This window comes from Micropterus dolomieu, linkage group LG20, assembly GCF_021292245.1.
Source record: "Micropterus dolomieu isolate WLL.071019.BEF.003 ecotype Adirondacks linkage group LG20, ASM2129224v1, whole genome shotgun sequence".
Lineage (NCBI taxonomy): Eukaryota > Metazoa > Chordata > Actinopteri > Centrarchiformes > Centrarchidae > Micropterus > Micropterus dolomieu.
The window spans coordinates 30,392,878-30,408,349 of record NC_060169.1 but is presented as its reverse complement, the minus strand read 5'-3'; the positions used below and the strand labels follow the sequence as shown (position 1 = coordinate 30,408,349).

General features: G+C 40.0%; 1 protein-coding gene across 1 annotated transcript in view; it reads left to right on the top strand.

Annotated features, from left to right (window-relative positions):
• The window catches only part of LOC123959066 (thrombospondin type-1 domain-containing protein 4-like), a 49,872-nt gene that overhangs the window by 8,828 nt on the left and 25,572 nt on the right, over nt 1-15,472 (top strand). The window contains exon 8 of the mRNA XM_046032921.1: nt 1,601-1,737. Within this exon, the coding sequence (XP_045888877.1) occupies nt 1,601-1,737 (137 nt within the window). The remainder of the gene's footprint in view (nt 1-1,600; nt 1,738-15,472) is intronic.

Sequence of the window (15,472 nt, the reverse complement as noted above, 5' to 3'; positions counted from 1 at the left end):
TTGATGTAGATAATTGGTTGGGATTGGGGCTGTGTCTTAAAGAAAGACTAACTGGCTTGTAGGAGCCAGAATACTTGCTGTTTGGTAGGGGGTCAAATACTTGTTTTTCCTCATCAGATGGTTATCAATTTTTATAAATTCATATGATGTGATTTTCTGGAATTTTCTTTGGGATTCTGTCTTTCACTGTTAGAATGTACATATGATTAAAATTATAGATCGTTGCATTCTTTGTAAGTGGGCAAACCTGCAAAATCAGCAAGGGGTCAAATACTTATTTCCCCCACTGTATTTAATTTCCCAATTTTCTAGATTATCGGTAGTTTTGCTGATTGTTTGGTCACAAATTTAAGTACAGGACAAATTGAAATGTTGGCTTGATGATGGTTATGGTCACCAAAATGATTACAATTCATCCTGAGGACGACATGAATGTGTCTACCAAATATAATGGATAATTTTCTCAAAACCACAAATATCAAACTCATGGTGGTGCTAGAGTATAGATCTGTGAATCACCAAAATCAGCAGGCCGTAATAAATGTACAAAATCTCATGGTATGGACTAAAGTGGTGAACTGACTGACCGACCAACAGACCCACATTGCCATACCTACAGCATGGTTAAAAATCCCAAACCTGAGTCGAGGGTCGTGCTCAGATGTCTAAGATAATCAGGATCCTAATCCTAAAAAGTACTCGACACAATCTTAAGGTCACACACATTTCACCATGAATCACATTTTCACTGTTAGTTACTTCTCCAGCTGCCTGACCTATGACCTGTATGAACTAAGGTGTGTTGTGATGTAAGCGCTGCAGTATGTCACCTGTCTGTAGGTTTCGTGATAAATGTTTATTCAAAGGAACTCTCTGACCTTACTCACCTGAAGTATCCAGGCAACGGTCAAAACACATCCTGAAATGTAATTTCTCTGGGAACACTAATGGAAAGAACAGTCTCCAAATTAATATCCTGTCAAACAGATGTGTATTTTGAGATCTCTTCTTTGTGCTGCAGCCGTGACTGACGGGTAATGCAGATGTAAAGATTACTGTAAATAACCTCAGGTAAATGTATGAGGTTGAGTCTGTGTTATTTGACACCCATCTTGAACAGTGCATACACATACTCTTTTAGATCTATTTAAGAAACACCGTGTTGTTAGGCGTATGGTATCTAATTGATAAAGCGCCTAAAAAATGTAAAGACCAAGGATCGGGGTCCTCATCGTGGCTCACTACTGGGTTTTTTGAATATTTCTATGCAGCAAAAAAGGTCTCAAAAAAGTTCTCATCCTTTGAATGTGCATTCAGTGTGCTCTACAAATCCAGCTATTCCTTATATTTCACAAAGTTACTAAGTATTGAATTTAATGTTAACACATTGTAGTTGTATCTATTGAGACACATGATGAAAGAAAGCATACTACATGTAAAGATGTTGACTGATTTGTACTATGTGCTGTCTGTCATGTTTTCCATTGTTCTTTATCAACCTATCTGGCTGTTGTACTTTGTTTCATCACTGTGCACTGTGTTACTAATATGTTGTCTAAATTTCTGGATATGTGTCACAATCTCCTAAATCTCCCTTCAGTTCCTGGGGATCAGCATTGTGAACTCAACTGCCGGGCCATAGGGTTCAGGTTCTACGTGCGGCAGTCAGACAGAGTGATCAATGGGACGCCTTGTGGGCAGAATGATACTTCTCTCTGTGTGGCTGGAAAGTGTGTGGTAGGCCACTTTTTAAACCTTTTTTTTGTAATTAAAAAAAAAGTTTTGTTTTATTCACCAGTGTCATTCTTCATGTTTATGTGACTCCATGTGAGAGCTTTTTCAGCTCTGTCATACTTTTCTACTCTGGTCACCTCACAGCTTCACTGAGGCTGTTAGATGCCAAGGCTTTATCAATCTACAAGCTTGATTCATTTGGGGATTTGACCCCTTTTAGTCACAAGTCAGCTACTTTGCTTCCTTTATTCTATGACTGTCTCCATTTCTACCGGATCCTTGGTGTTGGTGAGGATGTACACCTGAAAATAACTGAGAAAATGAACCATTGAACCATACCATTATTATTGTTTCCCTGTGTCCTTCACTTTTTATTATCTACCGACCAAAATATAATTAATAAGAGGACATGAAGGATATATCCTGGATGGAGACCTAATTTTTGAACTCAATAGCACCTTATTTCACCCAAATTTACGCAATGAATGAGCATATGGCACAGATTTAATAACTTTATTTGGATACACTATGCTGCAATCTTGGAATATGGTTAATGTTTGACAATACCATAACAATAACCTAACCTGAAGATTTTATCCTAACCCAGACATTATGAGATCACCATAAAATCTGTACATATGTAAGTGACATGCCTATAAAAGTTTTATAAGATGCAATTTTGAATATAATTCAGGCAGCAGTTCTGATGTAAGGATGGGCGTGACCAACAGAGGGCAGCATAGCATCAGAGTGAGAGTTGTTTGTGTGGAGGAGTTAAGTGGAGTTAAGGACGAAGTTTTTACTCCCCTGTGCAAAAGCAGGAGATCTGGGATCTCAATGTAGGACATATTTGTACTTCTGACCCTGTATTTAATACAAACCATGAAAACACACCTGTGAGCACAGTGTTGGAGAGACAGAAGTCGTTGTGTGGGCCCGCTTGGCTATGTATTCAGTGTGCTGGATTCACTTTAACATTCTTTTGATCAGGGTTTAACTCAAAGAAATATGTTGGGGAAAGAACTCCTTTCTGACCATGCACCATGTATTTCCCATGCGCTGTAATCCAGCGACAGTCTTTGCCACAGATTTAGTCGAGATAGAAAGCCCTCTGATCTCTCATTTGGGCCTTGATCACATTTCTACTGTTGACACGCTCGACATGGTGATCCTTCACGTGGGTAGGGTTGAATTATTATTAATAAAGGAAATTAAATTGTGATTTAGGAGTCTAAATCAAGCTATTATACAAAAAGTATTGACCTGCTGGTGTTAATAATTTATTTTCCTGTCTTTGCTGGCTGAGTATTTGAGGATTAATTTCATGGAGGAGAGTTTTTTTTTTCTCATCGCTCTCCCCACTGAGATTTTTTCAGCTGGTTCAGCCATTTGAACAGGAGATCCCCCACGGCTATAAGCCAAAAGATAATGTAAAAACCTCTGGTTAATTTGATTTGAATCTAGATCCGCTCTCATCATTGAAGGTGAACTTTGTTGTGGAAATTGAAAATCTTTAGTAGTTGGCGCCATTGGTTCTGCCCTCAGCAGATACATACCATGACATATGGAACATACATAATGCTCAAAGGAAGAGATGTCATTGCAAGCAAATTGATAAGCAATACTTTAACATTGGGAGGTTGGGCTGGTAGAGGGAGTAAGCAGCACAGCTATTCATCAGCAGCAACAACAGCAGCATGGAGCAGGAAGGAACCACAGGGAAGAATGAGGAGTTGGCAGCTCAAACAGACTGTTTGAGGTGTCATTCATCATCGGTACCTGTTTAAATCAGCTGACGGTCAGCTGGTTTGGTGCACTCTGCTTGACCTAACATGATACTGCGAAAACTAATGACATTTAGCCTCAGCTGTACTTGCATTAAGTGCTGATTACGAAAAGTTAGTGTGCTAACACGTAAATTAAGATGACATGCTAAATATTACCATAATATTACCAAAAATATCAGCAGCAGAGAGGACAAATGCACACCAGTGTTGGAGAGGTGTCGACCTCGATGAAAATACAGGTGTGGAGGAAAACAGTTGCACACTCGTAGCCACAATGCCATAAAATATTTTAATAATTTATTTTTGACATGACAGTCTTCTTCAGGGTATAGAAGACTGTCATGGTGAAACATTGATAATAATTAAAATTTCTTGCATCGTCGCTACGAGTGTACAAACATTTTCCTTTACAAATATCACCATGTTAACATTTTCATTGTGAGCATGTTAGCATTCTGATGTTAGTAATTTGCTCAGAGGACTGCTATACCATGGTACAAAAGTCACAGTGCTGCTAGAATGGCTACAGATCCACTGCATGGCGGCAGTAACTCAGTCCGTAAGGAATTGGCTGGAAACCCGAGTTCAGCTCGTGGATAATAATAATTGACTTGAATTTCCCCTTGCCAGATTAATAGTATGTCCGCTTCATCTCAGATAATTAGAATGTCATAGAAAAGTTCATTTTTTCCAAGTAATTTAAGTCAAAAAGTGAAACCTCCATATATTCTAGATTCATTACACATAAACTGAAATACTTCAGGCCTTTTTTTGTTTTAATCTTGATGATTTCGCCTTACAGCTCATGAAAATCAAAAATCCATATCTCAAAATATTAGAATATTAGAATAAAGAATAATAAGTATAATACAAAAATGTCAACTTCAGAAGAGCCTTTAACCTCTCATTCTGGTTCACTCACACAACCATAATCATGGGGAAGACTTCTGACTTGACACTTGTCCAGAAGACACTCACTGACAGCCTCCACAAGGAGGGTAAGCCACAAAAGGCCACTGCTGAAAGGGCTGGCTGTTCAAAGGTGCACAAGGAACAGAGATGACCACAGCCTTGAGAGGATTGTCGAGCAAAGCGTCAATTCAAGAACTTGGGGGAGTTTCAAAAGGAGTGGACTGAGGCTAGAGTCAGTGCATCAAAATCCACCACCCACAGACGGGTCCAGGAAATGAGCGAAGTGTCACATTCCTAGTGTCAAGCCACTCCTGAACCAAAGACAATATCACAAGCATTTTACCTGGGCTAAGGAGAAAAGGAACTAGACCATTGCTCAGTGGTCCAAAGTCCTTTTTCAGATCAAAGTAAATTTTGCATTTCATTTGGAAATCAAGGTCCTAGATTCTGGAGGAAGAGTGGAGAGGACCAGAATCCAAGTTGCTTGAAGTCCAGTTTTCACAGTCTGTGATGATTTGGGGTGCCATGTCATCTACTGGTATTGGTCCACTGTGTTTTATCAAGTCCAGAGTCAATGCAGCCGTTTACCAGGAGATTTTAGATTACTTCATGCTTCCATCTGCTGACAAGCTTTATAGAGATGTTGAGATGTTCCTGTTCCAGCAGAACTACACACCTGCCCACGGTGCTAAAACGACTAATAACTGGTTTGCTGACCATGGTATGACTGTGCTTGATTGGCCATTATTTACTCTAATATTCTAAGAGACATGGATTTTTGAATCCATGAGCTGTAAGCCGTAATCATCAAAGTTAAAACAAAAAAGGCCTGAAATATTTAACTTTATGTGTAATGAATCTAGAATACATAAATATCTAACTTTTTGACGGAAATCTAAAATATTCCACAATATTCAGATTCTCTGAGATGCACCTGTATAGATCATAGACAGGCTTGTTAAATGATGACATAGTAATGACATAATACTGACTACTCTAATTATATATAATAACTCACAATATTCCAATTTACAGTGTCTGCAAATATTTTAAATTAATAGGTTTGGTTATCTTAGACCCATTTTGAGAGACACCATATCATGTTATTACATCATTCAGTTGTTCAGTTAGAGTGCCAGTGATTAACATTTATCCTGTAGCTTCTGTGGCTCGTGCAGAAGGCAGGGTCCATGTGGAATAAGTGTACTGTTATGATGTGGCCGGGTTGGCTTCCAGCTCTGCCCGGGAGCTAACCAGCTGCTGTGCTCAGTGGATGAGGATTGAGTACTACAGCAAAGGACTGTCCGCTAGATGTATTAATCTGTGGTCTCTAGTATTGGAATTGCAGCAATATCATATCATCAGTATTTTAAAAGGTGTGTTTAATGCATGGTGAGTGAGAAAATTTCTGGGAATTCTCTGGGAATGTCAAACTGTATGAGTGAATTTTACAAGTATATACCAGATTGTATTTCACAATCGTTTAACAATGTTTCACACATTCATCTATAATGAATGCAGTTTTCCGTTGTTTCTCTATGGCATGCCTCTCTGTAGTGGAAACCAGACTGTTCCAATCCTTTTCTGACCTGACGAACAACAATGACAGACCAAGATGGATATTATATTTTGGTTCACATGGGAAAGCTGTCATGGTGTTTGATCCCTGTTTATGAAGTCGAAGTAGCAATGCCCTTTGCAGCTCTGTTATTTTAACTGCCTAGTTTTCACCAATCTCTTGGTCACATACACAAAACATATTGTGGTACTTTCCAGGGGGTAGCTGATAACATATGCATTTGGTTGTGCAAATTTACAATAAATTGAATGAATTTATTATTCTCATTCACCACATCATATTTTGTATATTTTAAGTCATCAGTTTGTGGAATGTTACAGTGCAGAAGTAGAGGTGATTGCCTTGGCTCGCAGTTTGTTTTTAACCAGGCCTATAGCCTATTTTCTGCCATGTACACTCTCTCTACAAAAGATTGTGCTCTGGAGCTGTGTTGAGTAAAAGCTGAGGAGCTCTATGTGTGTATGTATGAGTGTGTGTCTGCAGGGGTGTGATTATAAAACTTGAGCATGTATTGCAGGAACATTTCATGAACATTGGTGTGTGTGAACCTACATTTCACCCACACAATAAAGCAGCTCAGTTTCCTTTGGAAGTTATTTTACATTGCAGTCGGGTCAGGGGGTTATTAAAGTTTTGGCTTTCATAGCCGTCCCATTGCAGCTCTGTGCTGCAGGTTGTTTAAATTTTTAGATACTTAATCATGAGAATGAAAAATGAATTCAGAACATGTGGGCTGTACTCTTGGTTTAGAGAGAAATGTGGCTCAATTATGGGGTTATTTTAACTTTCCAGACAAACCAAACCATAGAGGCCGTGTGCTTCTTGTGGTGACTCAATAAGGCTGACTATAGGAGGACACCGTCTACATGCAGCCCACAGTTTGTGTGGTCCCTTAAACTTCTCCCTGACACCTTTCATGCTGCATGAATAACAACCAAGCTCTGTTCATTTGACCTTTGGCTCCTGGTGCCACTGCAGGTCTCCATCTCATATTTCTCAATCTGACAGTGACACCCTCAAATTGGCCTGTTAGAGAAACTCGTGTTTATCAGGTTTTGCAGCCAAAACTAATCAGGTAAATCAAGGTTCTCAATCAGGTTTTAAGGTTGGTACCTTCAATGGTCTGATTGGTGTGAATTCATCCTCATGTCATTGCTTGGATTATTGCCCACCCGAAATTGTCTGCTGTATTGGAACCTCAGTGCTTGTCCTGAACTGTCTGAGGTGGTCTGGATCAAGGGTTTGGTGATGTGGTCGCTAGCAGTTTGACCAGCTTTTAACAAAGATTACAGTGCTCTTGACCAACAGAAGTTTTGGAAACTACATGGCAGACTTAATGGTGTTGTTGTTTCCATGTTGGTATATGAGGTGCCTACACAGATTTAAATGGCCTGCCAATGTTTTTCATTCCATTTTAGTGCCTGTGCTGACTCACAGACTACATCCTGAATTTAAGAGAGTGTGGGCAGGCCAAACAGTTGCTCACTGTTCAGGATACTCAGCTCTCTTTGTGTGTGCTGCTGGGGCTTTGCTTTCCTTCATGTTTTGTCCTGCCTCCAAGGAGCAGCTTCAAAACTGCTGAGTAGCACTGCACTCTTGATTGGAATACATATGGGTTTGGGCAGACAGTCAGCACATTACCTTTAACTGTTTGTTCATACACAAAATGGGAAACAAGCCATTTTGTCACTTTTGTTTCCAAGACAGACTTTTCATAAGTGTTAAGACTCTTTAGGGATGAGTATTGGCCAGATTAATTACACTATCTTCAAAGCCTTCAGCTCCTTAATGCTAGAAGTTAGATACTCTCTGCATGTGGTCACTGTACATTATTGTGATGATCACAGTGCTTTAAGCTAAACGCTAACATGGATCTAAGGATCACCAAAATGGTTGAATAATACAATTCATCCTGAGGGAAACATGAATATTCATGGAAATACATCCAGTAGTTGTCAAACTATTTCACTAAAAGCCAAACATATCAACCTGGTGGTTGCGCTAGATGAAAAATCTGAGGATCACCAAAGAATGGCCGTACAAAATTTCATAACAATCCTTCTAACAGTTGTTAAGATATATTTCACTGATGGACTGATGAGCAGACAACATTGCCATCCCGGAAGCCACACTGCTAGCATGACTAAAGAGCTGACTGATGGAGTTTCATACACTTTCAACTCATCATCAAAACATCCTAGCACCTTTGTTTTTGTCCATAGTGGCAAATCTCACTCATCTGACACTTACATAGGATAAAACTAATCTCAAAATAGACGTATATGCTGTAAATACTGTTTGGTTCCATTCTGGTTCAAACAGCCACAATATGACATGATTGAATGTGTAATATACAAGTTATATTTTTACGACATTATAGCATGTGTTACATATTTAAACTAATTCATTTTAGTGAAATTATAAGCCTATGAATGACCCTGATCTTTGAGACTTACGCATTTCAAGTACATTTGACATCCTGATATCCTTTGATCTGTTCCCGTAGGATGACCATTTGTCTTTTAAAAGTGGAATCGCATATGTATACGAACATATTGAAAAAGCTGGCTCTGAGGCATTGAAATCCCCCTGAATGTGGTTACCCTTTTCAGATGAACAGTGAAAGAAAGATCCCTTTATGGTGGGAATTCCATTCAGCTGCGACTTCTTTCTCTTTATACCAAGGAAGGGCATTTGAGAAGGGTGTGTGTATTTTTGAAGGGCGACCACACTCTTCTCTGCTGGCGGCGGTGGGCCCAGCTGAGGATAAAAATCTATCTTGCAATCACTATTCTAAACCCAGTTGCACCACTCCCTCCCACTCTTTACAGTTAGGTGGGAGACACTGATGAAACAACAGGAAAAATAGTTAAGACAGCTGAAGTTGAAATCAGATTGATACATATGGATGATAAATGGGTCACTGATAAGCAGTGCAACATTGAACTGACAGATTTTGGCATGGATTTTGACATATTTTTCTCTCTCAATAAAGATGACAGTGTTGAGGTCTCAGCCACAGTCTTCCTCTCTGACTGGCATGTTTCCCAGCACCCAGAGCGCAGCTCAGGCCACTCCTCACTCCTCTCCTTTGACAGCTGCATCTGTTTTATGCATTCCCTACTGTGGTGGACAGGCAGACTTGTTAATAAAAGGGGGATGAGTGCTTTGATATACAGCCTGCCTGGCAAAAACTGGTGGAGATACCTCAATCCCATCTCTGTCACGACAAGCCCCAGCTGCATGCTCACAGGGTGTTCCCCACCATACCTCTGCAGATGGTTATGGATTCATCTCAGAAGAGTCTGTCTTCAGTTATACAGTAGCCTACTAGTTATTATGGGCATTTGCTTTAGAAAAATGCTGTATTTACAATTAGACTTTTCCCTTAGTGCCACCATGAGGTTGTTGCCCTGAAATTTGGTACAGGTATCTGTTCCCCTAAGGATGACTTGAAATTACTTCGGTGGTCTGCTGACTTTTCATCTAGCAGCATCATCTGATGCTTTTTCTAATACTTTGGCTTATAAACAGATACCAGTAGTAATGAAACTCCCATCAGCCTCACTTTGTGTAGCAAATGTTACCATGCCAACAGGCTAACGGGCTTGCAGCTGCAGCAACAAAGAACATTTACAAAAAGTCTTTCATACCAAATGCAATAATCTTTCTAAATTCATAATGTCTCTACACTGGTTATCAGTTATGGTCTGTACTGTGTATGTTGTGTTATTTATTGTGTTTTTGTATTGTGATTTTTGATGATGTGGTTTTTAATCAGCCTGTGAAGCCAAAGACAAATTTCCACATTTGTGGACAATGAAGAGATTTGATTTTAAACTAAAATTATGAACAGAACATGGTGAACATTATACCTGCTAAAAATCAGCATGTTAGCATTGTCATTGTGAGTGTGTTAGCACGCTGACATTAGTATTTAGCTATTAGGTAATGAAAAGAAAAGAAAACATACATTAACAAACATATAGATCTGTATGCAATGCTAAGTTAAACCCTGGAGAGCGATACTATTTCTTCTAGCTCCCCTCCACAGTGTGTCAAAGGTCAGGTTCAGCTATAGAGCAGCAGCCCTGGAGCTAATAGAGATACAATGTCCTGCTTAATGACACTTGTTAGGGCACTTGTTGCTGTCAAGAGGGCTTAAATATGAGAATTCCAGTAGGAGGACAGTTAAGACAAATGGTGGCTGAGAAGTTAAGATGTGAAGGAGATGACAGATTGATGTCTTTGCTTGGCCTAAACTTCCAGGATGTTGATGGGCCCTGCTGTCCCCCCTACTGGCTATTACTGGCCCACACAGACCCTTGCTGGCTCTGTGTGACTTGCAACTCAGGCTTCAGAGCTCAGGGCTTGTGGGTCAGACACTTGTTCTGCACATCTTTGCTGGGCTCCGCTACAGCTCATAAAGTCTGTCTTCAGGAGACAGGGGAGTGTTTAACCTTGTAAGTGGGGCCTCCTTCAAGCTGTGAAAAACTGTCTAGATTGGATCTCTATTTGAAGTGTTTCCAACACACTGGTGGTTGTTCCTCTGTGCATATCCTGTCTTTTCATTTGGTCTGTTGATTTCCTCTGAATGGTTGAATTTTCTCCTTAGTCCTGCTTTCTATTACTCTTAGTCCTTTTTTTTTCTGAAAACACAGGAGCTAGTTTAAATGAATATTTGTGTGGGGGACAGTGATTACTTTAAGTCTTGTTTGGTACCTTGTCTGGGTTTTATTTTCATGGTACCACACAGGACTATAAGGGACTATGGGAAGTGTAAAAGATAGCCAGTGTTCAGCTCTGTGTTGCACTTCCATTTCCTGATCGTATTCTGGCAGTTCAGCACAACAACAGCTGGGCCAGAGCCTTCAAATATCAGTGTCAGCAGAAATAGTATTTGCACAATTAGATCTGTACACTTTTTCTAGTAATCCCTGTTGAAGCCCTAATGGAGCAAAAACTGGGAACACTGCAAAGTTGACTATGATGTGATGTTTTTTATACATTCAATTTTTTTAATTATTAGCATTTTGTTCTGCTGTATCCACTGAACTACTATTCTATAAGGTTTTCCATTATCACAGACGGCACCCTTTAGCCCTGCTTTGCCATGATCATTATGCATCTCCCTCACAGCGTGCTGACTCATGATATCACGGCCGAGCCATGGTCAAGCGAGCAGTGTTGTCACAGCGAATAGAAGTGTGTGTGGTTCTGTGTAGAGACTAAGTAGCATCCTGTCTCAGAGACAGATTTATGAGGGTATACTAATACGGATACAAGGTTGTATTTTTAGCACTAAGCGGTCACACAGGTCCCTCAGACAGACGGCTGTTGACAGTGAATGGCTGCTATCTGGGTGGCTGTCAATTGAAGAGACAGTTGAGCACATTTTATGCCTCATCAGTTTGTTTGGAATGTCAGGGATCTGGAGCTCCCAATGTGTGGTCAGTGCTCTCTGGGCACCTGGAATTTAGGATCGTTTGAGAATAAGATAAGAAACGTAGGTGTGAATGTGTGTGAGTGGATGTTTCACTTACATTTGTGTTTATAACTGTAGGTGTTTAAGAATATTATGTGATACTATGTATGTGTTTTGTGAAATCTAATTATTTACAAATGCCTATTTATAAATGTGTTTATGTCAGCATGTGTTTGTGTATATCTGTTAATAAGACAGTGTGTCTGTGCTGTAGGCTCCCTGCTGCTCAGGGTCAAACCCCATTGTAAATTAGACTCTGATTTGTTGGCGACTAACAGCTCTATTGACACAAGGCCTCCAGCAGGTATATAAAGACACACACAGAAGTAAATGAGTTAATGCTGGGTTATTTGTCCATTGTCTGGTCAGTCAGTTGCTGTTTTGGGCTTCACTAAAGCTTCTTGCTGAGGTCAACATACTTTGTGTCTTTGATCAGCTTCATAAAATGGAAAAAGATAAGTTGTCACTGAATTTTCAAGCCTTTATCCTATTATATTGAAAGCATATTTCAAGAGGAAATACAATGACGCTGTCAAAGACAACACCTTACAGTTTGAGATTGTGTGTGTTTATATTGTCAGAATTCTACCTTTAATGAGCATCTATCAGCTTTTAAAGATCCAGGACCTACAACCTGTACCTTCACACTGTAAGCAACATGATTAACAAATTACTCAGAGTCGAATCACTTCATATGAAGCTACAAGGTGAGATTTTGTCCAAGATGTACAGATGTTTAGATAGATATAAATTCATAATAGTAGCTGGCAAGTGCAACATTGACAAGTGGTCCATCTCAACCTTTGATAAATTTCTAGTTCACTTGGGCCATCCATCATTGGGGTGAAGGAAAGCCAGCAGGTGGCTGATGGACATTCTCAGTTGAATCTCCATTGCCAACCTGGAGCAGTAGTCAAATACAAAATACAGAATACAATTGCAATGATATTTAAAGAACAGCATCTGAGGACCAATTGGAATGTGTGGGAAAGTGGAAGTGATGCAGGAAGTAAGAGTAATAAAGTGATTTTCGATTGAACTTTTGCCAAAAGCTCCATTTAGTATAAAAAGACATGCATGAACACTACAGTGTTGAAGACAAGCATGTGTGTTTTTATTCCATTCAATCACCACAGGTAGAGAAGGGAAACTACTCACTGATATCAGATGCTGTATTGTTTGGTTGAAATGAAACCCCACATACAGTACCTATGGACTTAGTAGGAGACCGCTGATGTGGCGTAACTATTTTATATCTCTTCTGCAGACTGTCAGCCGTCAGCTGTTGTTTTGATAAAGGCTACGCAGAAAAGTTGTATCCCTGAGCCACACCTTGCCCCTCCCAGCTCAGCTCTCGACCTGCTTTATTCATTAACCCGGATATCTCCACTCTGCTCAAATACATACATTGCTCAAAGGAAACAATCATGTGACCTACATGCCTGGCCTCGCTAATATGTATCCCAGATGCACAAAAATCGTGTTTTCTCCTCCTACGTTCTGCCTTTTCTCAACTTTTACTGATCTACTTAACAGATTTAAAGTGTAGACTGTTTAGAAGAGGTGGACAAAATTAATGGAGATGTTAAAGTATGACTGAAAAGCAATAGAGATTTGTTTAAAAAAGGCTGCCGAAGTATGTTTGCACTGCTGTGTACAACTCGGGGGACCTGCATCCTCTTTTCTCATCCTTCAGTGTGAGCATGTATGGAGCATGATGTAAAGGTCCATTAATGACAGAGGCATTACAGCTGCCAGGTAGAGTGTTTCCCGCTGAGGCAACACCTGCTAAAAATGTTTGCAGTCATGGTTCTGCTAATGAGCTTTGGATCTAAGTGTCCTCCAAACAGCTAACTCCAAGACAGGCTGGAAACGGGACAGAGAATAAGAACAGGCGCTGAATACAGCTTTTGTATGAGCGTGTGTCTGCCGGACCCTGACAGTGTACAGTAATGTTGAGCCCACCTGCTGTAGAGCATGACTCTGACGTGTGTGAGTTGGAGACTGGTGGAAGAGCCAAGGTTCCTTCAGGGCTGACCCATTTGTTGAAGGAAACAAAGACCCCGGGGTGTACTGAAGAGTCAGTCTGGCCCCGCCCGACCTCTGGGCGATATGCTTCCATAATGAGATCTGTTCTAATTAGAGGCAGATCAGGAGACGATGTCTGTAGGTTCATCGTGACGGATGGGCTGCTGAAAAGAGCTGTTCCACTCCTGCATACTGAATACTGTACATGCTGATTCATGGTGTGTGTGTGTGTGTTTTTGTGTGCGCGCATGTGTATGAGGTGATGGGGTGGAGGACAAGGAGTGTACCTATGAAAACAAGAAGAAGGCACAAGCTACTTGCTTAAAGAACGAGGCCATACATATTTTTGTGTCTGTGCCTGCGTGTGCGGTGTGTCAGGTGACACAGTTCCAACATAATCCAAGCCAACTGCAGGTGTGGAAATATTTTTTTCTTGCTACTCTTCCTTGCTTGCACCCAATGAATAGATTACTGTGAGCTGCTGTTTAAAACATTTGCATCCTCCTAAAGCACAGTAGTGGTATCATTTTGACATTTTCCCATCTTCCCCAGCTGAGATTTGTCTTTGTCTTTTGCATATTTTGAATGCACCGGTAAATACGAAACATGTATATTGCTTGCAATTGTTATTCACTGTCATTTAAGGAACAATTTATTGCAATTTTAACAACTGCAATTTTAACTAAAACTTAAAGTACAGTAAATTTACTCATCTGTAGCTACTAGCTAATTAATATTCTGTCAGTTGGTCAAACTACATTAAACTCAAGTAGTAAAATCATGACTGTATTTGATGTGATGTGATTATGCTATATAACTATATGGAACACATATAGCAGTTTAATTTGTAGAAAATAATCACAATTTAAAATGCAATATTGGTTAGATATTTTTGACAAATTCGTCAGCCCTATTGGCGATCATGTTGAAAACATAGAATACCATTCTCTGACATCAAGTCAGTCAATTATTAAAGGTGGGGTATGCTATTGTGAAATTTAACAAATATCTCGCTAAATCTCGCTGTCTGGAGTTGTTGTGCTAGCTCTGGGAAACCGGCTCATCCTCTCTGCATCTTAGCCTCGCAGCAGCAACTGTAGCAACACTTTGCTAATCCCCTGATGTTGTTCGCTCTATTTCATGGTAGTTATCATTGTATTGGACTTCTCCAGAATTGCATACCCTACTTTTAAATCTCATTTGCAACCCACTTGATATCAAATCTATTCCACTATTAATAACTCCATGTTGGTTGCATTTTGGCCAGGGTCTCTGTTTGCTTTGTTAGGATGTGCTATGCGGGAGGGGGTAAAGCAGAAGAATAATTAGGATAAATACCTCCCAAACCTGAAGGGATTTGATATCAGTGTGTACATTTGAATGTGTTTTGGTAGAGTAACACAGTAATTTTAAGAAACATAATTATCCATGTTATATTCACAAGGCTTAATGACCTAGTCTCAAAGTGTTTTTTCTAACATAAATCTATGGCAAAATAAAGCATGCAGTAAATAACAACTGCACAAAACATCCGCAAAAGTCAATGCCTGATTAGTTGCTCAAGGTCAAAATCTCACTAGTAAATTTTTTTAGCAGTTTTATTTCTTCTTTCTTTTTTATATTGTATCATCTTGTCAGTCCATCTGTCTGTCTGCCTCCCTCTCCTCTCCTTCTATATTCCCACCATGTGTGCGCTGGTGCTCGGCCATCTGAGAAACAGCCTTTCAGTGCATACAGTACAGTAGACTTTGCAGCAGCCTGTTGCGGTCTCTGTGTGCCACTTCAAAACAGGAACGTTTTCAATTATCTCATGCTTATTCCAGACCCGTGCATGCAGAAGTCTCTTTGTGTAGAAACAAGTCCAGCCGTAATGTCCCCGGTGTGCACGGTCTGCCTATGCCATTTTATTAAAAAAACAACAACTGTCAGACACAAGGATGAAGAGTG